General features: G+C 44.2%; 2 protein-coding genes across 3 annotated transcripts in view; both read right to left on the bottom strand.

Annotated features, from left to right (window-relative positions):
* Positions 1 to 16,359, bottom strand: part of LOC117380303 (ATP-binding cassette sub-family C member 4-like) — a 28,100-nt gene extending 11,741 nt beyond the window's left edge. Inside the window, exons 1-15 of one of the 2 annotated variants that reach the window (XM_033977093.2) lie at positions 16,181 to 16,359; positions 15,241 to 15,351; positions 15,052 to 15,172; positions 14,740 to 14,964; positions 12,642 to 12,731; positions 12,405 to 12,568; positions 11,223 to 11,348; positions 5,924 to 6,173; positions 3,297 to 3,401; positions 3,128 to 3,217; positions 2,504 to 2,695; positions 2,321 to 2,415; positions 1,055 to 1,141; positions 860 to 956; positions 286 to 480 (exon numbers count right to left, since the gene is read on the bottom strand). In XM_033977093.2, the coding sequence (XP_033832984.1) occupies positions 286 to 480; positions 860 to 956; positions 1,055 to 1,141; positions 2,321 to 2,415; positions 2,504 to 2,695; positions 3,128 to 3,217; positions 3,297 to 3,401; positions 5,924 to 6,173; positions 11,223 to 11,348; positions 12,405 to 12,568; positions 12,642 to 12,731; positions 14,740 to 14,964; positions 15,052 to 15,172; positions 15,241 to 15,351; positions 16,181 to 16,239 (2,007 nt within the window). In that variant the 5' untranslated portion in view covers positions 16,240 to 16,359. The remainder of the gene's footprint in view (positions 1 to 285; positions 481 to 859; positions 957 to 1,054; positions 1,142 to 2,320; positions 2,416 to 2,503; positions 2,696 to 3,127; positions 3,218 to 3,296; positions 3,402 to 5,923; positions 6,174 to 11,222; positions 11,349 to 12,404; positions 12,569 to 12,641; positions 12,732 to 14,739; positions 14,965 to 15,051; positions 15,173 to 15,240; positions 15,352 to 16,180) is intronic. The other variant, XM_055227306.1, reaches the window with a different exon arrangement.
* A 1,891-nt stretch (positions 16,360 to 18,250) lies between these two features.
* Positions 18,251 to 24,267, bottom strand: timmdc1 (translocase of inner mitochondrial membrane domain containing 1). Its single transcript, XM_055227446.1, has 8 exons — positions 24,105 to 24,267; positions 22,037 to 22,398; positions 20,882 to 21,047; positions 20,727 to 20,815; positions 20,579 to 20,646; positions 20,349 to 20,427; positions 18,754 to 18,864; positions 18,251 to 18,658 (listed from the first exon to the last, which is right to left on the bottom strand). The coding sequence occupies exons 2-8, from the start codon at positions 22,375 to 22,377 to the stop codon at positions 18,487 to 18,489; spliced, it is 1,026 nt and encodes a 341-aa protein (XP_055083421.1). The 5' UTR covers positions 22,378 to 22,398; positions 24,105 to 24,267; the 3' UTR covers positions 18,251 to 18,486.
* Positions 24,268 to 24,459: the final 192 nt, after the last annotated feature.

Genomic DNA, 24,459 nt, shown 5'->3' with positions numbered 1-24,459 from the left:
TGTGGCCCACCACGTTATTTTATGTGGCCCACAACAAGGTAAATTAAAAGGTATGACTGTCTTAAATTATCAGTTTATCAGAAATACAGTTACACAGCATTTTTTTCCTATCTATACAAATTCATATGCAATATTTGTAACAGAAAAGATTAATTAACAAACATAGTTATATTTATTTTACATTTGGTTTATATTGTCTTACATTTACATCTGTCCTTTTGAGTCAAATCAATTGTGCAGCCCTCAGACAAACAAAACCCAAAACACCTTTTAAAATCCACTCACCGGGAGCTCGTGGACGTCCTGCTGGAGGAGGCTGCTGTGGGAGTTGTTTGACTGGTTCGTGGTTCTACTCCTGATGGAAGGTTTGTCTGGCTCAACGGTACGAAGCCACAGCTCGTCGTCACTGTTCGGTAAAGACGTGACGTCAAACCCGGACCTGGTCAGGCCTTGGTATGTTCCCTGAGTCATAATGCGACCCTGCCACACAAACACACACACACACACACACAATTAACACGTACAGAATCTCCAGCAGCATTCAGAACAGGACTGAACCAAAGAAATTCATCTGCATTTTTTTATTATTAAAATTGAGAAGATTTGCAGTTATTATCTTAAAATTATAGCCTGTATAAGGAGCTGGACACTTAGCAACGCTGTCAATCAAACCTGTTGCTAACGTTACGGATAAAGCCGCCTGATTTGTCTGTTATTAATGTTCATATCTCGATTTACAGACACAACAGTGAAATAAAAACCCAGGATCATGTAGAGCAGGTCAAAACGTGTTGTGTGTGGGTAAATTCAGAAGTACTAAAGATAAATTAAATGAAAATAAAAGTAAAAGCACACAAACCTCCTTCAGAACGATGATGTGGTCGGCTCCTTTCAGATACTGCAGCTGGTGAGTGACCAGGATGCGGCACTTGTTCTTGAGTAAACCTCGGATACAGCTGCCCGGGCACAACATTGGCAACATTAGCATCACCTTAGCATCACATTAGCATCACATGATCAGAAAAAGAAGGTCCAAAACAGACGAGGAACTCACTGATCAAACAGGAACTTTCCAACCTCAGCGTCGACGGCACTTAAAGGGTCGTCCAGGAGGTAAATGTCTGCGTCCTGATACACGGCTCTACAAACACGACCAGAGGACGAAGAAATAAACAAGATTTTCAATAAACATAATATTAGAACAGCACTTTCACTTTGCCTGTTCAGTTAAAACGTTCAAATTGGTTTTAGCGGTAAACTACTGCTACTATGTTTTATTTATTTATTTACTTTATAAAATCACAAGAACACACAGACTGACATCTAGAAACTTTTCTAAATATATAAAAATAAATAAATAAAATTTAAAAAATGAAATCTACAGCCGTCTCTACTTGTGAAGAAAATTAAAATGCACAGAATAAAGCTCTGATTGGTTTACGGGGGGGGGGGGGGGGGGGGGGGGGTCAGTGTCGTCAGAAGGTGTTGTCAGATGGGGTCAGTGGGTAAGAAGAGGGTGGGGTCAGATGGGGTCATGTGACAAAGTGGGCCTTTGTCCCTTTTTAATATTACCATTTTGTTTGTTCACACGTACGTTCATTTTCAATCATTTATCCCGGGTTTGTTTAGTTTTTCAGTTTAATCACCACACACACACTTAAACATATTTTATTTGGTTAAATGTAGTTAATTCAATTATTTGGTCAATTCAGTTTAATACGGCAATCCACTTACCTGAATCTCCACATGGTCCAGACACAGAGGGGGCGTGGCCTATGTCGGTCATGTTTAAAGCCTTGGGTGTGGTCGTGGGTCAGACCATGTGGAGGGAGAACTGGTTTAAGTTTGTTTATTTCTTTGTGTCTTCTGTATTTTGTTTCAATGTTTTAAGTGTTTATAGTTTATTTGTTAAACACTTTAGTTGAGGGACTTGGACCTGAGAGATGGTTTTAATATAAGACACAGCTAATGTTCTACCCACAGCACCTGTGGAGGACATGATGTGCACAGGGGGAGGAGCTTCAGGTGCAGGAGGGTATTTAAGCAGGGCTAATGTGACATTCCAGTGTAGCCAGGGCACACGTGGATTTTCTCCTTAGTTGTTTAAGTTCTGTTGCTTTGTTATGTTGAGCACAGTTAATTTTTTGTAAATGTATTTTTTTTTGTGCACAGTGTACCACAATGCTGCAAATAAATCTGGAAAAATGGGACTTTTTTTGAGTCCGTCTCCTACTTCAACCACTTCAGACCAGCTTCCCCACAAGTCAGAAGAAGGTGGGGTCAGAAGACAGCGGTGTTGTGGTACAGAACAGAAAAATACCTGGCCAGGTTGACCCGTGCCTTCTGCCCTCCGCTCAGAGTGGCACCTCTGTCACCAATTAACGTCAAGTCTCCATCAGGGAGCAGCTCCAGGTCCTAAAAACAATAAACAAAGACGTAAACAAACAAGTAAACAAGGCGTTACATCAAAAATAACCAAAGAGTGAGCGGAGCAGAGTCTGACCCTCTTCAGAGCACACGCCTGGACGACCCTCTCGTACTTCTGAGGGTTCAGGTCTTTCCCAAACAGGATGTTGCTGCGGATGGTTCCGGGAAAGACCCAGGGCTGCTGCGAGGCGTACGTCAGCTGACCTTTGACCTTCAGCACTCCGGAGTCATGAGGAAGTTCCCCCAAAACAGCACTGAGCAAAGAGGACTGGACACACAAGCTATGGGTCAGATGGATGGTTTCATAACTGTATAAAGGCTTAGAAAATGATGGAAATTAGATGGAAGTGAAGGCAGGACATTTTATATTTATGAAAAAAGAAAGATAAAACATATAGAGCTTGCAATCGTAGGATAAAAAAAGAAAACTTAGTGCATCTCTTTGGTTAATTTATTGCTCAAATCTTAAGTTTAGAAAGTAATAATCGTGACAGGCCTGCAAATCAGAATACTTTTGAACGAAGTATTTAGCATCTTAAAATCTTAAAAATTGTACAAGTGACGACATCTCTATTTTAATCTTGTCCCCCTGGAAGCACGACGCCATCACAGTCTAGAATCTGAAGGCCACATATGTGATTGGTCCCTCAGTTCTCCATTAAACTCATTTCGACCTTTAAACAGACGTCCGTGCACGTACCTTCCCCGCTCCCACGGGCCCGACGACGGCCAGCAGCTGATGAGGCTTCGCTGTGATGGAAACGTTCTGGAGCGATGGAGCGTCCAGACTCTACGCACAAACATCGAGACCAGACCGGAGTCATTTTAAAACCGTCACAGGACACAGAAGTCAAAGTGTCGCCACAGACCTTATCCCAGTAACAGGTGACGTCATGAAGCGACACGGCGGCTTCAGCGTCTTCTGCAGAGAGAACGGCGTCGTTTTGCTCCACCTCGTCCAGCAGGAGGTAGTTCTGAAAGAGAACAACACTTCAGCGTAGAGTTAAACATTTAAAACAGCAGCTACGCCAACAACAGGGCTGGAATATCACACAGTATGGAATTAATCTGATCTATCTCCATGAAGACGAGCAGGTGACACCAAGTTACAGATTAAATATGTGCAAATATCTGTCTTTCAATAGGTGCAATAAAATAAATGTTTAAATGCCATACTGCGCGTAAAGGAAATTAAAATATTGTGTAATTATTTTACCTTTTAGAAATCACGTGGTCTAGATCTCTACATGCTGCCGTTAGGACAGTTAATACACAGCAATAGTGTGTCCAACACAACTCTGCAGACGACACTCAGATCTATGTCTCACTGCAGCAGGTGAATATGGACCAGTGGATTCACTCACTGCATCAACAGATCAGTGTGTGGAGGAAAAACAACTTTCTCCAGATAAACTCAGACAAGACTCAAGTCACAGAAACAAAGAAAAGTGTCAGCGTCACCTCCAGTCTCTCTCTCTAAAACCTTCAACTCAGGAGAGGAATTTAGAGGTAATAATGGACTCAGACTTGAACTTTAACAGCCACATCAAATCAATAACATCTGCAGCTTTTTACCACCTAAAGAACATGTCAAAAGGTCAAAGGTAAACTGTCAAAGCCAGACTCAGAGAGACTTATCCTGCATTTGTGTCCAGTAGGTTAGTAGGTCCAAAGTACATCTCCGACATGTTAGTGCCACATGAACCATCTCACACTCTGAGGACTTCAGGGACCGGCCTCCTGCTGGTGCCAGAGTCAGGACTAAACATGGGGAATCAGCGTTTCAGTTTTATGCAGCTAAATTCTGGAACAGTCTTCCTGAAGATGTGAGACAGGCCTCGACTTTGACAATGTTTAAATCCAGACTCAAAACTGTTCTGTTTATCTGTGCATATGACTGAAAGGTTTTTATTCTGCCTCTTCTGTTTTAATGTTGATTATATGATGATTATTTGTGATTATTTATGTTTTGATTTCTGTCATTTTAATGTCCTTATTCTGTAAAGCACTTTAAATTACCTTGTGTACGAATTGTGCTGTACAAATAAACTTGCCTTGTAACTAAAACTCATTTGGTTTGGAAGTTAAAGACGGTGTTAGAAAACCTTTCATGTGAACACGTTTGTTCCGTTTTGGTTGCTAAACTCGTTAAGATGTGTTTGTTATGTAAATGAAGATAGATACAATCAAAACAAAACAAAACAAGGTGTGAGACTCTTCGAAGGAGAGGGATCTGAAAGCGACAGTTTGGTCTAACTCCACATGTTCCATCCTGAGGTGATCGAGCTCCTGAAGCCTCCAGGAGCTCGTCTGGTCACACCTCAGGACGAGAGTCACGTCTTTACTTTGGAACGTCTGTCCTCTGGTTCATCTCACACTATATAAACCTGGTGAGTTCCATGATTCAGGGTCTGACATTAGGGGGAGATATTGTCGGACCAATTTCTTGCAAGAAATAAACTCTCGTCTTTGCTTCAACGTTCATCAGAGCCTTAAAGGTCTTATTCCCACAACACTGCGTCACACTGAAAGCAAAGCAATAACATCTCCATGGAGACGAGCAGGTCAACGTGCTCCACGAGAGAAGTCACACAGTTGTTCTGCCTTTAAATGTTTTTTTAAAGTCCCGTATTGCACAAAATGGACTCTTGTAGCTTTAATCCATGTTCTAATGCTGTTTACTTCTCAAAATTTTAAGCTATTGTCCATTATCTTGTTTTATTGCATGTTACCTTTTTCCTGCTGTTCTTGAACTGTGGGGTGCAATACTGATATTTCCCCACTGTGGGACTAATAAAGGCATATCTTATCTTAAAAACAGACCCGGAATTCCCTCCCTGTTTTATTTTTATTTATTTTATTGAATTGTATTATTTTTTTATTATTATACGTCTGTTGTCTTATTTATGTAATTACTTTGTCTATTGATTTCATTATTATTATTTATTTATTTGACTTCACTACCTATTAAAAACTTTAATAAAAGGATCATTACAAAAGTAAAACAGACCTGGAGTTGTGTTTTGTTTCATTCACACATGTTTGTTAAACTATGTGATGTCATGAAGTGGTAGTTTTCAAGTTAACAGCTCCTTTTTTAACCTTTAGTTCAGTAGAAATTGGCAATTCCAGGCCTGAAATCATCCAAATTATTCTAGAAATGAAGGTATGTGGAGTTTAAAAACACAGTGGAGCACTTCCTGTATCACCACATGATGACATCACAAGGTGGAGCAGTGTTTTCTCAGCCTAAATCTGCAGGTTTGTGTGTTAAACATGTGAGAATGAAACAAAACACAACTCCAGGTCTGTTTGCAGTGACTTTGTTTTAATCTTAAAACAATTCAACCAGTAACTTTCCCTCAAACGCTGTAATTAATAAATAAATAACTGAAGTAAGAACACACTTGCGCTTCAGGGGTGTTCTTCTCGCAGGTGGGGGTTTGATCTTAGACACACAAACGCTCAGATTGTTCTCACCAAAACAAACACTCACTGTAATCCTGGAGACGCTGACCCGAGTCTCTGAGAGCTTCTCCACAGCCAGAGGGAAGAACAGGGTCACGGTGAGTTTGATGGTCCCGTACAACGACACGGTCACAAACACGCTGCTGGCCGTGATGGCGTTCCCCAGGAGAGCGTAAACGGTGAACGTGAAGAAGACGATGATCTTGCTGCTGGCGAAGAAAGACGCCATGTTGAGGCCGCGGAGGTACGAGCTCTTCATGATCTGACTGATTTCTTTTCTGTAAAAAACGACACAGAAAAAAACATGTTAAGTGTTTTTAATGTCGTTTCCTCATTGCAGACAGACCTGGAGTTGTGTTTTGTTTCATTCTCACATGTTTGACACACAAACCCTGCAGATTTGTGATTGTGGAAAACACTCTATTCCACCTTGTGATGTCATCATGTGGTGATACAGGAAGTGCTCCACTGTGTTTTTAAACTCCACACACCTTCATTTCTAGAATAATTTGGATCATTTCCGCTCCTGGAATTGACAATCTCTACGAAACTAAAAGGTAAAAGGAGCTGTTCACTTGAAAACTACCACTTGATGACATCACAAGGTGGAACAGAGCGTTTTGAGCTTTGGAGATGTTACAGACTAATAATAAAGTGTGAATGAAACAAAACACAACTCCAGGTCTGTTTTTCTTGAGGCATTAGAACCTCTTAAGACCCAAACTCTTTCATGACTTTATTCATTTCTTTGTTATTTGGGCTGATTGGACCTGATGAGGTAAAAACACAGAACTTTTTATATTCTGTAGTTTGAGAAAAATGATGTCACATATGAGGACATTCGTTGTACGTTTTTAATCATCTGAATAATTTGCAAAAACTATTAATACCCTGAAACAGCAACATTTGTCCTGAGTAAAAACAAAATGCAAAACAACAGTTGTGCCTCTTGAAAGATTGTGTCTCATGTGGAGGAAAATAAACATTCTAAATATTCTAAACCCTTAAAAATATTCTAAACATCTGAACATGTTTGTGTTGTTGCTGTTCTTGGTTGTTGTTGTTGTTCTTCTAAAAATGTGCTGTTCACTTGAGGACATCAGGTCTCAGGAGGTTAAATAAACAAGAGTCAGTTTTGTGTCATATAGGAGCTCAACACTTACTCAGATTTAACATGTTTACTGAACTATTAAGTTGTAATTGTGTTTTTATATTTTTTTAATCATTATCTGGACTCTACAAACTCTAAAAAACACACACCCAAAGACGTTTTATGCTCTCCCGCCGTGGAATATCTTTTCATTAACTGTAGGCCTTTCTATTCTCCACGTGAGTTCACTTCATTCATTCTGGCCGCTGTTTACATCCCTCCGTGCGCGGACACGCACGAGGCCCAGCGTGTGCTCGCGGAGCAGATTCTGGATGTGGAGCGAACCTTCCCGGACTCTTTACTGATCATCCTGGGGGATTTTAATAAGGGAAATCTGAGCCAGGAACTACCCAAATATAAACAGTTTATTAATTGCCCGACGAGAGAGCAGAAGACGCTGGATCACTGTTACACAACGGTCAGTGGAGCCTACAGAGCCGTGCCCCGCGCTGCTCTAGGATACTCTGATCACGTCATGGTTCACCTCATCCCTGCTTACAAACAACGGCTGAAACTCTCCAAACCTGCTGTGAGGACTTCTAAGAAGTGGACCAGTGAGGCTGTGGAGGAGCTTCGCACGTGTTTGGACACTACAGACTGGGATGTGTTTAAGGCTGCCACAGACAGTTTGGATGAGTACACAGATACTGTGACGTCATACATTCAGTTCTGTGAGGACAGCATCATTCCATCATGCACCAGGGTGACTTTTAACAACGACAAACCCTGGTTCACACCCAGACTTAGACATTTGAGGAGGGAAAAGGAGATGGCTTTCAGGGCAGGAGATCGTGAAGGCTACAGGCGTTGCAAGTATGCGTTTAGCAAAGAGGTGGAAAAGGCTAAAGCGAAATACAATACACGTCTGGAGCAGCAATTCTCCACCAACGACTCTGCTTCTGTCTGGAGAGGGCTTAGGCAAATCACCAACTACAGGCCCAAAGCCCCTCCCGCCGTGGACAACAAACAACTAGCAGAAAAGTTAAACGGCTTTTATGCGAGGTTTGAAGTTTCACACCCCTCCCCCTCCTCCCCCACCATCATGGACATTACCTCCAAACCCACCTCGGACCCCCCCTCCTCCCCCACTGCCCTCACAGTTGTGGAGCAGGACGTGACTAAGCTTTTCAGGAAGCAGAATCCCCGTAAGGCCGCGGGCCCAGACGGTGTCTCTCCTTCCACCCTTAGACACTGTGCTGAGGAACTGGCTCCTGTCTTCACGGACATTTTTAACACCTCCCTGGAGTCATGTCATGTCCCAGCCTGCTTCAAGCTGTCCACCATTGTCCCCGTCCCCAAGAAGCCCAGGATCACTGGACTTAATGACTACAGACCTGTGGCGCTGACGTCTGTAGTCATGAAGTCATTTGAGCGCCTGGTCCTGCACCACCTCAAGTCCTTCACCTCCCCCCTCCTGGACCCTCTGCAGTTTGCCTACAGAGCCAATCGGTCTGTGGACGACGCCATTAACCTGGCCCTTCACTTCATCCTCCAGCATCTGGACTCCCCGGGAACCTACGCCAGGATCCTGTTTGTGGACTTCAGCTCTGCATTCAACACCATCCTCCCTGCTCTGCTCCAGGACAAGCTCGCTCAGCTCAACGTGCCTGACTCCACCTGCAGGTGGATCACTGACTTCCTGACAGACAGGAGACAGCGCGTGCGGCTGGGGAAGAATGTCTCGGACACTCGGACTATCAGCACAGGATCTCCACAGGGCTGTGTACTTTCTCCCCTGCTCTTCTCCCTGTACACCAACTGCTGCACCTCCAGCCACGACTCCGTCAAACTGGTTAAGTTTGCGGATGACACCACCCTCATCGGACTCATCTCGGACAGCGATGAGTCTGCCTACAGGAGGGAGGTGGACCGGCTGGTGTCCTGGTGCAGCAGCAACAACCTGGAGCTCAACGCCCAGAAGACAGTGGAGATGATCGTGGACTTCAGGAAAGTCACAGCCCCCCTGCCTCCCCTCACCCTGACGGACTCCCCCATCACCACTGTGGACTCTTTCCGCTTCCTGGGCACCTGCATCACCCAGGATCTCAAGTGGGAGCCGACCATCAGCTCCCTCATCAAGAAAGCCCAGCAGAGGATGTTCCACCTGCGGCAGCTGAGGAAACGCAAGCTGCCAGTCCAGATGATGGTGCAGTTTTACACGGCCATCATTGAGTCCATCCTCACCTCCTCCATCACTGTGTGGTTCGCTGGGGCCACTGCCAGGGACAGACAGAGACTGCAGCGCATTGTGCGCTCTGCTGAGAAGGTGATTGGCTGCAGCCTTCCATCTATACAGGACCTGTACGTCTCCAGGACTCGGGGGCGAGCAGGCCGTATAGCAGCTGACACCTCTCACCCTGGACATGGACTATTTGAGCCACTTCCCTCTGGCAGGAGGCTACGGTCCATTGGGACCAGAACCTCTCGCCATAAGAACAGTTTCTTCCCCTCTGCTGTTTGTCTCATGAACACTCTATAATATCTGCACTAAACTGGACACTTTATAACACCGGTCACTTTAATAAGCCACTTTGCACTGTTGTTCTGATGCTGCTATTGTACATATTTTTTCCCTTTAAGTATTTCATTTGATTTTTTTTAAGCATATCTTTTTAACTTTGTGCATGCTCTTATTTGTATTTGTATTTATTCAGTGTGTTTATGTTGCACTTTTTCACCGTATCAAGTTCCTAGTTTGTGAACTGTGTTCACAGACTATGGCAATAAAAGTCTTCTGATTCTGATTCTTCTGATTCTGATTCTGATTCTGATTCTGATAAGACAGGGGCATTATTAAAGCAAAATGTTCAAAACAAAAGACAAAAAAGCCTCCAATTTGTTTTGTAAAATGCCTCAGATCTGCACCTCACCATCTTCAGGAGTGTTTAGACTTAGAGAAAAAAAATGGTTTGAGAGGGGAGTTAAAGAGGTCAAACAATTTTGAACAGGAATCGGGGCTTTAGACATCATCTGTGTCCTATTTATTCACAGCTCCATCTTCAGACTTAAAGCAAAACAAGGAAAACAAAAGGCAAACAAACTAAACAAACAGACGTGTTAGTTTGTTTGCTGAGCTCCTCCTTCAGACAAACAACAGCAACGATCTGACCAGAACTGATTTTTGCCCGTCTAAAACTAAATATCTTGGGCGTATCATCACTGTGGACATGTCAGATGATGATGATGATATTTAGACACTGCAGGATGTTCTTGCTCAAGCTAATCCTCTGTTGTTCAAGTTTGGTTCATGTTCTGATGATGTAAAGTCGATGTTATTTAAATCATATTGTTCACATTATACACTGCTCTGGACTCATTACAAAAAAAGCCCGTCTCCAAAGTCTGCAGGTGGATTATAACGACGCTTTACGAGTGGGACTGAGATATTTGTTTGCCAGAAAATTAAATAATAACGTCTCTAACAAGCATAAGATTCAGTGCAGTTCGTTATCAGTCCAGGATGCGGAGACACTGGTGTGACTCTGTTTAAAATGTAGATGTTTATTGTTTGTATCGTCTCTGTCCTTGTCTGTTTTTAAAAATGGAGTCCGAAATAAAGATGAATTTAACTGTTTGGCTTATCAAATAACATTAAAATCATTAGTAGCAGCCCTAGTATTTTACCAGTGCTTCTCAGGGCTATTTAAGTCCAAGTTTAGACCTCGATTGGACCAGTTCTGTTTGGTTTATCTGATTCATTCATCTGCCCGTGTCAGTGAGTACGAGTGTCCTCACGGGTTTTATACAGGATTTGCCAATGGTCAACCTGAACACATTGCAGCACAGATGTTATAGAGTTTTTAAGTGACCAATTCCAACATTAAAACATTATGCAAAGTGAGGTCTTTTAAGGAATCGTCTTTTTAACAGGCAAAATGAACCTGACAATGTGTGTGTTAAGGAAATGTGTGTGTGCTGCAACCTGTCCAGTTAAACATAAACTAAAAACATAAAGAACAGTCTGTAATTTACCAACTTAACCCTTTCCCAAAATCATGACTTGTAAATTTCTAGTATTTGTTAAAGTCGTGCAACAAGTCAGGCCAATTCAAGTTAAATTGTCAAGGGTTAAAAGGTCAAAGCGAGGTCTTTCCGGCTTCGTTTCACTTATAGATTGTCCCTGGAAGCCAAATTATATTCTGGAAAAAAAACAAAAGTCTTATTACAAGGGACTTACTTTCTGACGTCAGTGAGCAGAGCAGAGAACGGCTTCTCCCAGGCGTACATCTTAATGATCCTGATGCCCGACACGACCTCGTTCATGATGCGGATCCTATTGTCTGTAAAGATCACTGATTTACTCCTGAAATGACAAAGAAAACATGATTTACATTTGAGGACAACAGCAGCCCCGAGGCACAGCTGGGAAATGACAAAAGTGAACGGAAACACAAGGAAACGTATTACTCAGACTGGAATGCTTTTGAGAGCAGGTTCTTGATTATATTTTTGAGTTGGACTGAAAAGTATAAAAGGTAGGTTTTTTTTCTGAACACAAGGGCGACTGTCAGACGTAACATCAAAACAAGAGCAGAACAACAGCAGTGTCAACTCACAATCTCCAAAAACAGACCAGTAACTGACCAACAGAACCTTCACAACCTTTTCAACTCGTCGGCAAAGGAAAGAAGGACCTGATTTGTCTGTTATTAATGTTCATATCTTGATTTACAGACACAATAGTGAAATAAAAACCCCAGGATCATGTAGAGGGTTAATACGAACATTTAAGACCAAAATGATGAGTCTGAAGCAGCAGAGACAGAGAGAGGACACAGTTTTTTTAAAAAAAACTAAAAATAAACACTGTCAAAATAAAAAATATTTTAAAAACTCAAAAAAATAATTTAAAAAAAATTAAAATCCCTCAAAATAACTAAATAAAAATGAAGACGGAGGACACAGTTTTTCCGTAGAAAGTGAATTGGACCCGAAAATGCGCCCATGATCACTTCCTGTTTGGATCAAGGCGGCTAGCAGGTTAGCTACATCCATTTATGTAAACAGTGTATACTCTGAACACTAAATATCACATCATTAAAGTATTTTTCATTAGAGTCTGAAAACGTCAACTATTATTACGTTTATGGCGACATCCTGCCTTAAATTTATCTGTTCATTTTTATGTTTATATTTTTGTTTGCGCTAAAATCAGACTGAACTCAAAACCTTAAGTTATCAAATCTCTCTCTTTGGTTGATTAGCGAATATCACATTTCTTTCACAACATTTGGACATTTTCACCTGGACTTTAATACAAAACTAAGTCGAAAAGTGAGTTTTAGACCCGACTGAAAACCCACCTCTTCTCCCTGGCATTTAATACTAGTGGAACAGGATATTTTGGTGTTTTATTTACCTGAAAAGCCCAAAGAGCTTCCCAAACCAGGTCTGTAGCGGCAGCATTAGCACCACGATGGTCACTCCAGCCAGACACGACAAGCCGATCTCATACCACAACAACGCAAGGATCACGGCGGCCTGTAGGGGGCCTATCCACAGGTAGTGCAGGTTTAGAGTGATCTATGAGGAGCAGAAGAAGAGCATGAGTACAACATGTAAACACCGAAAGAGCTGAGTGAAAACAAGTGCGGACCTCATCGAACCGGTTCACATCATTGGAGAGGAGGTTCACGATTTGACCGGTCGTGGTTCGTCCAACAGATTCAGTGCTGAGTCGCAAAGCCTGAACAGAAAAAGAAATACGCTTAGCTGAATTAAATATACAACGGTTTACAAAGCAGAAGGCCTCAACGACCGGATCTCCGGACTCTCCATTTCTCTGGCATTGCCCGCGGGGAGCGGCGGCGAGCTGGTGTGGGCTCATTGCCCCACAGCTCAGTCGCCACATGTTGGGGTTCACTCCGGTGAACGAGAGGGTCGCGTCCCTGCGCCTTCGGGTCGGGGACAGGTCTCTCACTGTTGTGTCGGCCTACGGGCCAAACAGCAGTGCAGAGTACCCGGCCTTCTTGGAGTCCCTGGGAGGGGTACTAGACAGTGCACCAACCGGGGACTCCGTTGTTCTCCTGGGAGACTTCAACGCCCATGTGGGTAACGACAGTGACACTTGGAGGGGCGTGATTGGGAGGAACGGCCTCCCCGATCTGAACCCGAGCGGTGTTTTGTTATTGGACTTCTGTGCTAGTCACAGTTTGTCCATAACAAACACCATGTTCGAGCACAAGGGTGTCCATCGGTGCACATGGCACCAGGACACTCTAGGTCGGAGGTCGATGATCGACTTTGTTGTCGTGTCATCTGACCTCCGACCGCGTGTCTTGGACACTCGGGTGAAGAGAGGGGCTGAGCTGTCAACTGATCACCACCTGGTGGTGAGTTGGATCCGCAGGCGGAAGAGGAAGCCGGACAGACCTGGCAGGCCCAAGCGCATCGTGAGGGTCTGTTGGGAACGTCTGGCGGAGCCCTCTGTCAGGGGGGTCTTCAACTCCCACCTCCGGGAGAGCTTCTCCCTGATCCCGGGGGAGGTTGGAGACATGGACTCCGAGTGGGCCATGTTCTCCACCTCTATTGTCGATGCGGCTGCTCGTAGTTGTGGCCGTAAGGTCTGCGGTGCTTGTCGCGGCGGCAATCCGCCTGTGGTTTGGGAACCACAGGATCTCATCTCTGCTGTTTGCAGATGATGTTGTCCTGATGCTTCTTCGAGCCAGGACCTGACCCTTCAAGTATCTCGGGGTCTTGTTCACGAGTGAGGGAAGGATGGAGCGTGAGATTGACAGGCGGATCGGTGCAGCGTCTGCAGTGATGCGGTCGCTGTATCGGTCCGTTGTGGTAAAGAAGGAGCTGAGCCCAAAGGCAAAGCTCTCGATTTCAGAATCAGAATCCTTTTATTGCCATCATTTGTGAACACAGTTCACAAACTAGGAACTTATTTTGGTGATAAAGTGCAACATAAAACACAAAACACACTGATTTACCGGTCAATCTATGTTCCTACCCTCACCTATGGTCATGAGCTCTGAGTAATGACCAAAAGGACAAGGTCGCGGATACAAGCGGCCGAAATGGGTTTCCTCCGCAGAGTGGCCGGGCGCACCCTTAGGGATAGGGTGAGGAGCTCAGTCACGCGGGAGGAGCTCAGAGTAGAGCCACTGCTCCTACATGTCGAGAGGAGCCAGTTGAGGTGGCTCGGGCATCTGCTCAGGATGCCTCCTGGACGCCTCCCTAGGCCACAGGAATCACTCAGTCTGACATTAATACACAAAGTAACTGTTTTACTGATCTGAATGTTGGCAGTTCAAATCCCGCTTGGAACGCAAACATCACAGGTTGGCGGTGCAGTTTCAAGCTCGTTGCGTCCTGGGGCACGACACTTAACCCCCCTCGCCCCAGTGTCTGCGTACACTGGCGTATATGTTTGGAAAATGGTTACATTTCTATACAGCGCTTTTCCACCACACAAAGTTCCTTCTAAAATGCAAGGACAATAATAACTTTTATGCAAATTAAATCCAGATTTGACCTTGGTTACAGTCTGGTTGCGAGGGAACAGTTACAGCTGCTGCTCATTTTGACCCAGGAAGTAAAACTATAAACTTCAAAAGTGTCAAACTACGACAAAACTAGACGTAGATCTTCAGCGAATGATTAAACCCAATGCCAGCTCCATTTAAACGCCCCTCAGCAGTGTAACCCGTCTATGTTCTACAGGTGTGATAAGAAACGGGCTGTGGTACCTTCTTGAAGATCATGTGACACACGGCGACCCTCATCCTCATCCCGACCCTCTGGGAGTTGTAGTAGTACAGATGCTGCAGAAACGTGAGGCCAAACGTGGACAGAGAAATGGCGGCTGCATAAGTGTAGGCCAACCACAGACTACGCTCATCACTCGGGTCATAATTCTCAAAAAATAAAATGATTTTCCCCAATAAAAGAGGCTGGAGGACTTTGATGGCTTCCTGTAGGTAAAAGAAACATATGAGTAAATGTTCTAGAAACAAGGGCTCGTTCAAACAAGTAGGATGTAGAACTATGATGAAACATACCAAAGAAAAGGCAAAGAGCCCAGCCTTTGCATACACAGCCCCGTAGCACTGGAACAGGACCCGGGTCAGACTGGGCTCACAAAGATCTTTTTTAGATTTTCTTACTTCACGCTCCCAAAAACTAAAAACAACGACGAATAATTGATCTGCATGTTTCACATAAACACTGCATGTTGTCTGGTCTTTTACCTTTGCAGCTCTTTGCCCAAAGTGTCAGACTGATCCTCCTGAACCACACTGTACATGTCACTCTCCTCCAGACGCTGCTTTGTGCCCAGGTGGAGTAAAGGAGACAGCCAGCTGTTAATCATACACTTATTAAACTGTGGTTAGGTGCACTATGGACAAGAAGGAGACGACACCCGTTTATGACTCTGGACACAGTGATACACGACTGAGAGATAAAACACAGCACACTGAACACAACGCACAGCACACAACGCACAGCACACAAGACACAGGACACGAGACACAAGACACAAGACACAGGACACAGCACACAAGACACAGGACACAGCACACAAGACACAAGACAAGACACAGCACACAAGACACAGGACACAGGACACAGCACACAAGACAGGCCACAGCACACAAGACACAGCACACAAGACACAGCACACAAGACACAGCACACAAGACACAGCACACAAGACACAAGACACAGGACACTAAAGAGCTCCACAACACACAGCACAATGAACACAACATAATGACAGAGTGATCCATGTCTAAGAGATAAAACACAGAACACTAAAGAGCTCCACAACACACAAAACACAGGAAACAACACACAAAACAGCTCCACATCACACAACACACAACACACACACAAGTAAACAGTAAACAGCTCCATAACACAAAACACACGTAAACAGCTCCAGTATCGCCTCACGGGCTTTTTCAATTTGTCATGAACAAACGGGGTTCGATTCTTTGTGGCACTTGTTTGATTCAGAGTAAAATCATCATCGCGTAAAGCCCAAGGATCCGGCTCTGGACCGGGCTCTGGACCGGGCTCTGGACCCGGCAGGACACACACACACGCTGCAGGACATGCCTCAGCTGCAGCCCTGTGTCCTGGTTTCATTGAGCCGCGCGCCTGAAGACTCTAAAGTGAAAGACTCACCACAGGAAGAGTCTGGAGGCGCAGCCCGCGCGCTCCAGAGGGTTTCTTTGGCCGGTCATGACGCACTGAGCTCTGTCCAGCCGCTGCACAGCGGTCAACTGACTGGACACTTCATTAAAGTACAGTTAGCCCGCATCGTGACAACACGAGACTCCACCGTGTCCCACTGCGCAGCTGGGACAGAGGTGTGAGAGCTTTAAGGACAGAACAGAAACACGAACAAGACACGACGAAACATATGACACAAACACGCGTCAATAAAACAATGAGAGAAAATATAATCAAAAACATTAAAACAAACCAGATAAGAGTCAAAATGTGTTAAATAAAATGAACATGCATTTAACCCACAGTCCTCTGGTCACGCATCTTAAAGTCACTGTAGAATAGTGCGGTTTACAAGGCGCGCGTGAATGCAGCACGTCGTCCATAAAACAACGTGCTGCACGAGGACAGATAACACTGTACTGTACTTATACAACTCACAGCAAATACTTTAACACTGTACTGTACTTATACAACTCAGACCAAACACTTTACCACTGTACTGTACTTATACAACTCAGACCAAACACTTTACCACTGTACTGTACTTATACAACTCAGAGCAAATACTTTACCACTGTACTGTACTTATACAACTCACAGCAAATACTTTACCACTGTACTGTACTTATACAACTCAGAGCAAATACTTTACCACTGTACTGTACTTATACAACTCAGAGCAAATACTTTAACACTGTACTGTACTTATACAACTCAGAGCAAATACTTTACCACTGTACTTATACAACTCAGAGCAAATACTTTACCACTGTACTGTACTTATACAACTCAGACCAAATACTTTACCACTGTACTATACTCTTATACACCTCAAACACTAAAGACACACATAAGCATAAAGAGTCTGGAGTTTATTATGAACCTGCAGGAGGATTATTATTTTGCACACTTCAGATCATAGTCACATGTTTCATCCAAATCTCCTCAGTTCGATTATGAGGCGATTATTATGAGTTAATAAGGAAAACACAAAGGCAGAGAGAGTCCAGAGAACAGCAAAACCTCAACACTTTATGTGGAGAGGTGAGTCTAAAGATGTTTACACACATATTATCATGTAAATATAAGTATAAACAGTTTATAAAGCATCTGAAGGTGCTTTTTAAATGAGTAAATTAAACACTGAGGTCACTGAGTTCACATATTACATTGTGTTGTGTAATACGCTGTTGAAACAATTCGATTGATTTTCCTGTAGGTGGCAGCACTGGTCTCATCATGATTAGTTTAAATAATATTCTAGATTTTCAGATAGAAGGATGTCACTGTGATGAAAGGTCAATGCTTTAAAGAATAAAAAGGTCGTTTACAGTCTCTCCACTAGAGGTCACTCTCGCTCTTCTCATTCAGGCACAACTCATTTTATTTTTATTTATTTAAATTATTAATATTATTTTATTAGACCCATTATTATCATAGATCCATTGTTTTTAATAGGTGCACTAAGTCACTTTCTGGTGGATGAGGTTTCTGCTCTGCCTGGTATGTCTATAGAATTAAAATTAAATACATCTTGGATTTATTTAATTACAGATGTTATTTCTAATCCTACCCCTGGTGGTTCAAACTGTGCGAGGTTACAAGTCACATCTGTGGAGAAGCAATAGTTCTGCATGTTTTTTCAGTTTGTTTTCAATGCAATAAAACAACTAAATAAACGCTTTTATTTTGTTGTATTTGTGACTGTTTGGTAGAGTACCTGATTCCAGATACCTGATTACTGATCTGCTGAGTTATCTTGGTGATGGTCGTGTCCACGGTTGCGTCTCCATGATGGCGTCTCCATGGTAGCTCGTCGTCTCCTCGGTTGCGTCCCGGGCCACAGCTGCTGCTGTGTCACATCTTGTTTACACCGGGGGCACAGCTATGTCTGACCTAGTTGTTGAAAAGCCCAAGAGGCAAAGTCACAACAGAAAAAGCAACATGTTCACAGCTTTGAAATGAAACTACTCGTTAGCAACATATGGTTCAAAATGAGACGCACTGGTCAGATACAAACATCAACGTCAAAGTTTAGTTTATTCAACTAAAGCAACTGTTGGATTTCACAATTTAAAATATCCAGAGATACTTCAAGAGTTCATCGTCCAAAACAGACGTACTTTGTGACAATAACACGTTTTTTTGGAGGTAAAAGTCTTTTGCACTGATGACATTCCTGTTGCGTCCACAGGGTGTGCACTCACACCTTTAAGGTCTTTGTTCCACTGTCCAGTGTTTGACCCCTGTGGTTCCTCTCAGCTGGGCGGAGTCTGAGTTTCTAATAAACTGGTTGAGTCTTTGGATGTGGTTTGATTTGGTGAATTCAGCAGCTCCTCGATCCTCTGCAGGTCTTTGGTGCTTTCATCCACATTTGAGCTCACATTAAGATCTCCAATCAGATCATCAGTTAACCGCAGCCGAGCCTCCCTAACACACACAAACACAAACACACACACAAACACACGAGTTGCATGTGTCATTTGTGAATCATCTACAAAAACATGTTTAAAATCCACCATTACCATTCTTGTAGTTTGAGCTCGTACAGTTCTCTGCGTTCTCTTTGTCGTCGTTCACGAGCGGTTTCCCCGGACAGAGACTGCACACTGAGGATCATCAAACCAGCAGGCATCCTGAAAACAATCGCAAAGTTTTAGCCTAATTAAAGTTGGGAAATGAAGATGTGGGAATGCTGGGAACACTGGGAACACTCTGGCTTTTTCTGTGTAAAAAGTGGAAGTTGATTGGATTGGATTATTGGCTTAAATGACCCCCCGCAGTCTCCTCCACAGCCCCAGCCCTGAGAGGAAGGACTCGTGCCCAGACCAGGGGACGATTCTGGGCTGAGATCTGGAGCGTGATGTGCTTTCCGATTAACTGCCCACTTTGATTCTCCTCCCTTCTGCCCCTGACTGCACCTGGCAGAGCGGGGCAGTTTGCACACATCAAACGCTCCAGGTGGCTGCTCAGTCAGGCAGACGAGAGGAAGAGGAGCCGAATATGAGAATGAGGCCAACACAGGGAGACGACTCGGGCAAAGCCAACAACAAGCTGATGATCACAAAAACCAGGCCCGAACCAGGTCCAGGTCCAGACCAGGTCCAAACCAGGTCCGAATCACATCCAAACCAGGTCTGAACCAGGTTCAAAGTAGGTCCAGGACCAATCAGGTCCAGGTCCAAGCCAGGTCCAAACTAGGTCCGAACCAGGTCTGAACCAGGTCCAGGTCCAAACCAGGACCAAACCAGGACCAAACCAGGTCTGAACCAGGTCTGAACCAGGTCCAGGTCCAGGTCCAGACCAGGTCCAGACCAGGTCCAAACCACGTCCAAACCAGGACCAAACCAGGTCTGAACCAGGTTCAAAGTAGGTCCAGGACCAATCAGGTCCAGGTCCAAACCAGGTCCGAACCAGATCCAAACCAGGAAACTGGAAACTCTTAGACTCTCCACATGCATTATGGGAGCAAGTCTGTGTGGGGGTCAGAGGGGACAAAATTAAAGTACATCTGAGTGTGGACAGAACCCTGAACAGAGGGGAACAGAGGGTAATGGGGGCGGGAACAGAGAGAGAGGACATAGGGGGGACAGTGAGGGGGGAAAATTAAAGTACGTCTGAGTGTGGACATGGCCCTCAACAGAGGGGAACGGGGGGACAGAGAGAGGAGACATGGGGGGACAGTGAGGGGGGGGCAAAATTAAAGTACATCCGAGTGTGGACATGGCCCTCCACAATGGGGGACATGGCCCTCCACAGAGGGGGACAGCTGCTGCTGCTCTGGCTCTCCCTCAGATCCACAGCAGCCTTCTGTGCTGCACATGAGCCCTCTGGCTCCCCCTGCTCCGCTGGAGGTGGAGGGCGGGAGGGGTTCAGCTGGCCCACACAGGGGCGCTGGAGGGCCGCAGCTGGCTACCAGAGGCATACAGACAAAACGCACAAGCATGAGCAAACAAGCAGCAAATATATCTGTGCACGCCGATGACTGCTTAAAATAAAAAAACAAAAGGGTGTCACATTTATTATGTGGTTACACATATATGCACTCAAGTGAAACCCATTCAGTCGTTTCATTGTGTTTTGTGTAGTTTTGTGTGACAGTGACAGAGTCCAGCCTTACCCCAGGACAGCGCCAATGATGGATCCTGCCACCAGCCCCCTCAGCCCCAGGTTCAGTCTGAACAGGCCTCCAGTCACAGCTGTGAGCGACAGAACAACTCTTCAGCTACATCTGTAATAATGACTCTTTAAACTGACAAAATCATTTTGGTTTTTTCATGTGTCCACAAGGGGGCACTGTAGCACTACACAAGTCAATTATAAACTCATACAAACACTCCTAATCCTCACCTCCACCTGCTGTGTAGTGGTTCAGTGTGGACTTGTTTCTGTACACAGACAGCCCCGTGCTCACAGTGCTGAGTGTTAAAACACGTCAAATCAGAACTGGTACATCGTTTGAACAGTAAAAGTTAAAATACCACATTAAAAAACTCACTTAAACAGAGTCACAAAAGCAGCGACTCTCCAGCTCCACCTCCAGCCGTACCTCACAAAGCCTCGGATGGCGGCGTTATGAGCCGAGCGCTGAACAGAGAGAACACATCAGAACTGTCTCTAAACAAACAGATCCTGTGATAGACGGCTCCTCACCACAGCGTCCACTCGGCCCGTGTACATCTCAGCTTGGCTCATTTGGATGTAGCGCTCTCTGGCTTCTCGGGCTGCAGGCAGACCGCCGTAGAACAGACCAGCAACTGCCGCGACCGCACCACTCTTAAGCACATTGGTGACCTCCTCTGGATACTTCTGTGTGGGACTGTGGAACAGAAACATGGAAAACAAGATTATTATCTCTATTATAACAGAGACTAAACAGTGAGATGGACTGGGACACTGCCTGGGATTCTGTATTTTTCATTAAGTCTTTAACATAATTTGTTGTTTCATAGTTTGTATAGTTCAAGGAAAATTGTCAGTCATGTTTTTTGTGAAATTATCAAAACTGTCGTATGCATCTAGCCTCTTTGAAAGCTTCACTAAAAATGTAACTGAATGTGTATTATTTCTGTAGTTCAGAAGAGTTTTCTAAGTAAGTTATGGTAGAAATGGCTTTAAAAGTCCTATGACTCTTATGAGCTTTAAGTTATGTTCTAATGTTGTTACCTCCTGAAAAACAGACCTGTTTTGTTTCACACACGTTTGAGTAACACTTTATTATTAGTCTGTCTATATCTCCAAAGCTCAAAATGCTCTGTTCCACCTTGTGATGTCATGAAGTGGTAGCTCTTTTTACCTTTAGTTCAGTAGAAATTGGTAATTCCAGGGCTGAACTCATCCAAATGATTAAAGTACTACAGAAAGTACCAGTACTTACTAGTGCAACTACCATAATGTCTCGCGTTAAAATACAGTCTGGTCTCACTGGTAACTACTACAGTAATTACCAGTACAAAAGTACGGAAAGTACCAGTAATTACCAGCCAAGTACCATAATGTCTCGCTTTAAAATACAGTCCGGTCTCACTGTTAACTACTTCAATACTTACCAGTAAAAACAGTAGTAAGTACTACAGAAAGTACCAGTACTTACTAGTGCAACTACCATAATGTGTAAAGTGTGTGGAGTTTAAAAACAGAGTGGAGTATGAATGACCTGTATGACCACATGACATCACAAGGTGGAACAGAGTGTTTTCAGTTTGAGAGAAGAACTCAGGTCTGTTTGTGATGAGGAAAAAACATTATAACATAAAAACAGCCTGATATGGGCCTTTAAATACAATATAAAAACAATTAAACACTGACTGTCTTTCAAAAAGGTCCTTGATGCGGTCCCATCCAGAGTCCGGGAACTCTGGCCTCCCCATGACAGCTGGCAGGGTCCCGGGTGCAGAGGCGGAGCTAGGGGAGGGCATCTGGGCAGACTCTCCATCAGCTGCGTGGACCCTGGGGAGGGGGAGGCAGAAGGGAACCGGCCTGTCGCTGTGGAAAAGTCCCCTCATAATGTTCTGTATTAAACGGGTGTGCGGCGGACCCTCAAGGCGCGAGTCTGCCCGCCGCCCACAGGTGTGCACTGTACCCCCGGGACGTGAGTCTGGACACTGCCTCCAGGGGGCGCAGCACGTCAGGGGCTGTTCTGGGCGCATCAGGCTTCAGCTGGCGTCAGCCTGTGGTGCAGAGGCAGAACACATGGATGTGGGTTGGCACAAACTCTACTCCTAAAACAGATCGCCAGAAGATGAAGAAAAATGTGGTGCTCCTCCTGAACAGCAGATGTTAAACTGGGATGGTCTGGCACAACATACGGAACGTCCAAGTTTAAAAGGTCCTATATTTACCAAAACTGACTCTTCTGAGGTTTAATCCATGTTCTAATGTGGCTACGTCCTCAAAAACAGACCTGGATTTGTGTTTTGTTTCATTCACACATGTTTGAGTAACATTTTATTATTAATCTGTCCATTTCCAAAGCTCAAAACGCTCTGTTCCACCTTGTGATGTCATGAAGTGGTAAACAGTTTAAGTTAACAGTTCCTTTTACCTTTAGTTCAATAGAGGTAAGTGGCTATTCTAGGAGCTGAAATGATCTAAATGATTCTATAAATGAAGGTGTGTGGAGTTTGAAAACACAGTGGAGCACTTCCTGTATCACCACATGATGACAAAACAGAGTGTTTTCAGTTTGAGAGAAGAACCCAGCCTAAATCTGCAGGTTTGTTTGTGCGTTAAACATTTTGAATGAAACAAAACAACTCCAGGTCTGTTTGTGATGAGGAAACAACAGCACAGATCAGAAAACAGTGTCATACGGCTCCTTTAAATCAAATCTGTCTCTGTAGAAGTGTTATCAGCTAAAAACATTCATCACCCGCATAAACAACACACAGATTTCAGATTTGTACTAAACTAAAGGTAAATGTTATGAGCTGGAGGAAAAACATTTAAAAATATTCTATAAGAAAACATTACAACACTTTTTAAAGTATGTTATGCAGAAAAAGTACAAGTGCAAGTATTCATATCACTGCACTGACTCATCATCTGGTTTCATCCTAGATTGAAAACAAAATCCTCCTGCATCACTGCTCAGGCCCCACCGTCTCTGCAAGACCTGATCACTTTGCACTTTGTCTTAAAACGCACAGGCTCAGATCTTGAGGCGGCTCCTTCAGGTCCACGAGGCTCCGTACGATGGAGGAACGAGCTTCTGTTCAACTGCACCACGAGTCTGGACCTGCCTCCCCGTGCAGGGCCACACAGAGCCTGGACTTCTTTTTTTTTTTTAAACTAATCTAAAGACCTTTTTATTTAGAAAAGCTTATTGTTGATGTTTTTAGCTTTTAGCAATTAGTATTTTAAAGTTATTTTTTTGTTGTAACACTCTGGGATTCTGTTGAATGAAGAGTGCATTCAAAATAAAATGTATTATTATTATGTATTATTATTATTCTGGAGCTGTCCTAGTCTGTCTCACGCGCAGGGACACACGCAGGGACACACGCAGGGACACACGCAGGGACACACACAGGGACACACACAGGGACACACACAGGGACACACACAGGGACACACACAGGGACACACACAGGGACACACACAGGGACACACACAGGGACACACACAGGGACACACACAGGGACACACACAGGGACACACGTGACTGCTGATGACTGGATGCAGCACACCTGTTCACCTGCGTCAGACAATGTAGGAAATATACAATGAAAAACACAATTATCTCAGTATAAAACGTAAATTAAAACACAAACGTGATGGACACTGCGCCTGTCGTTTTAGAAAAAAAAGATAACATTAAAAGCATGAGGATTTATCAGTTTTTATCAGTTTAAACACAGATTTATTCAAATCTCACCTTGAACAAACGTTTTCCCGCCGAACGTGAGGTGACCTGAGGCTTTACGCATGCGCAGAATGGAGAAATATGATCAATATAGCATGTAATTAAATAATAAGTTAAATTTTTCCACGGGTGTCCTCTCCACTGACACACCGGCGTCTCTCGACCTCTGACCCCGCCGCACAAACACAGCAGAACAGCGCCCCCTGCGGCCGGAAGACCATAGCGGCCAGAGCAGTACTGCAGCAAATACAGCGGCACAGCGCCCCCTGCGGCCGGAAGACCACAGCACTGAGCACATTAGAAGTGACTTTAGGCCTAATTAAATAAATAATTATACAGGAAAAAGACTTATTCTTAAAACCACGCC

Source organism: Periophthalmus magnuspinnatus, chromosome 2, assembly GCF_009829125.3.
Source record: "Periophthalmus magnuspinnatus isolate fPerMag1 chromosome 2, fPerMag1.2.pri, whole genome shotgun sequence".
Lineage (NCBI taxonomy): Eukaryota > Metazoa > Chordata > Actinopteri > Gobiiformes > Gobiidae > Periophthalmus > Periophthalmus magnuspinnatus.
This window is presented reverse-complemented; position numbering and strand designations above follow the sequence as displayed.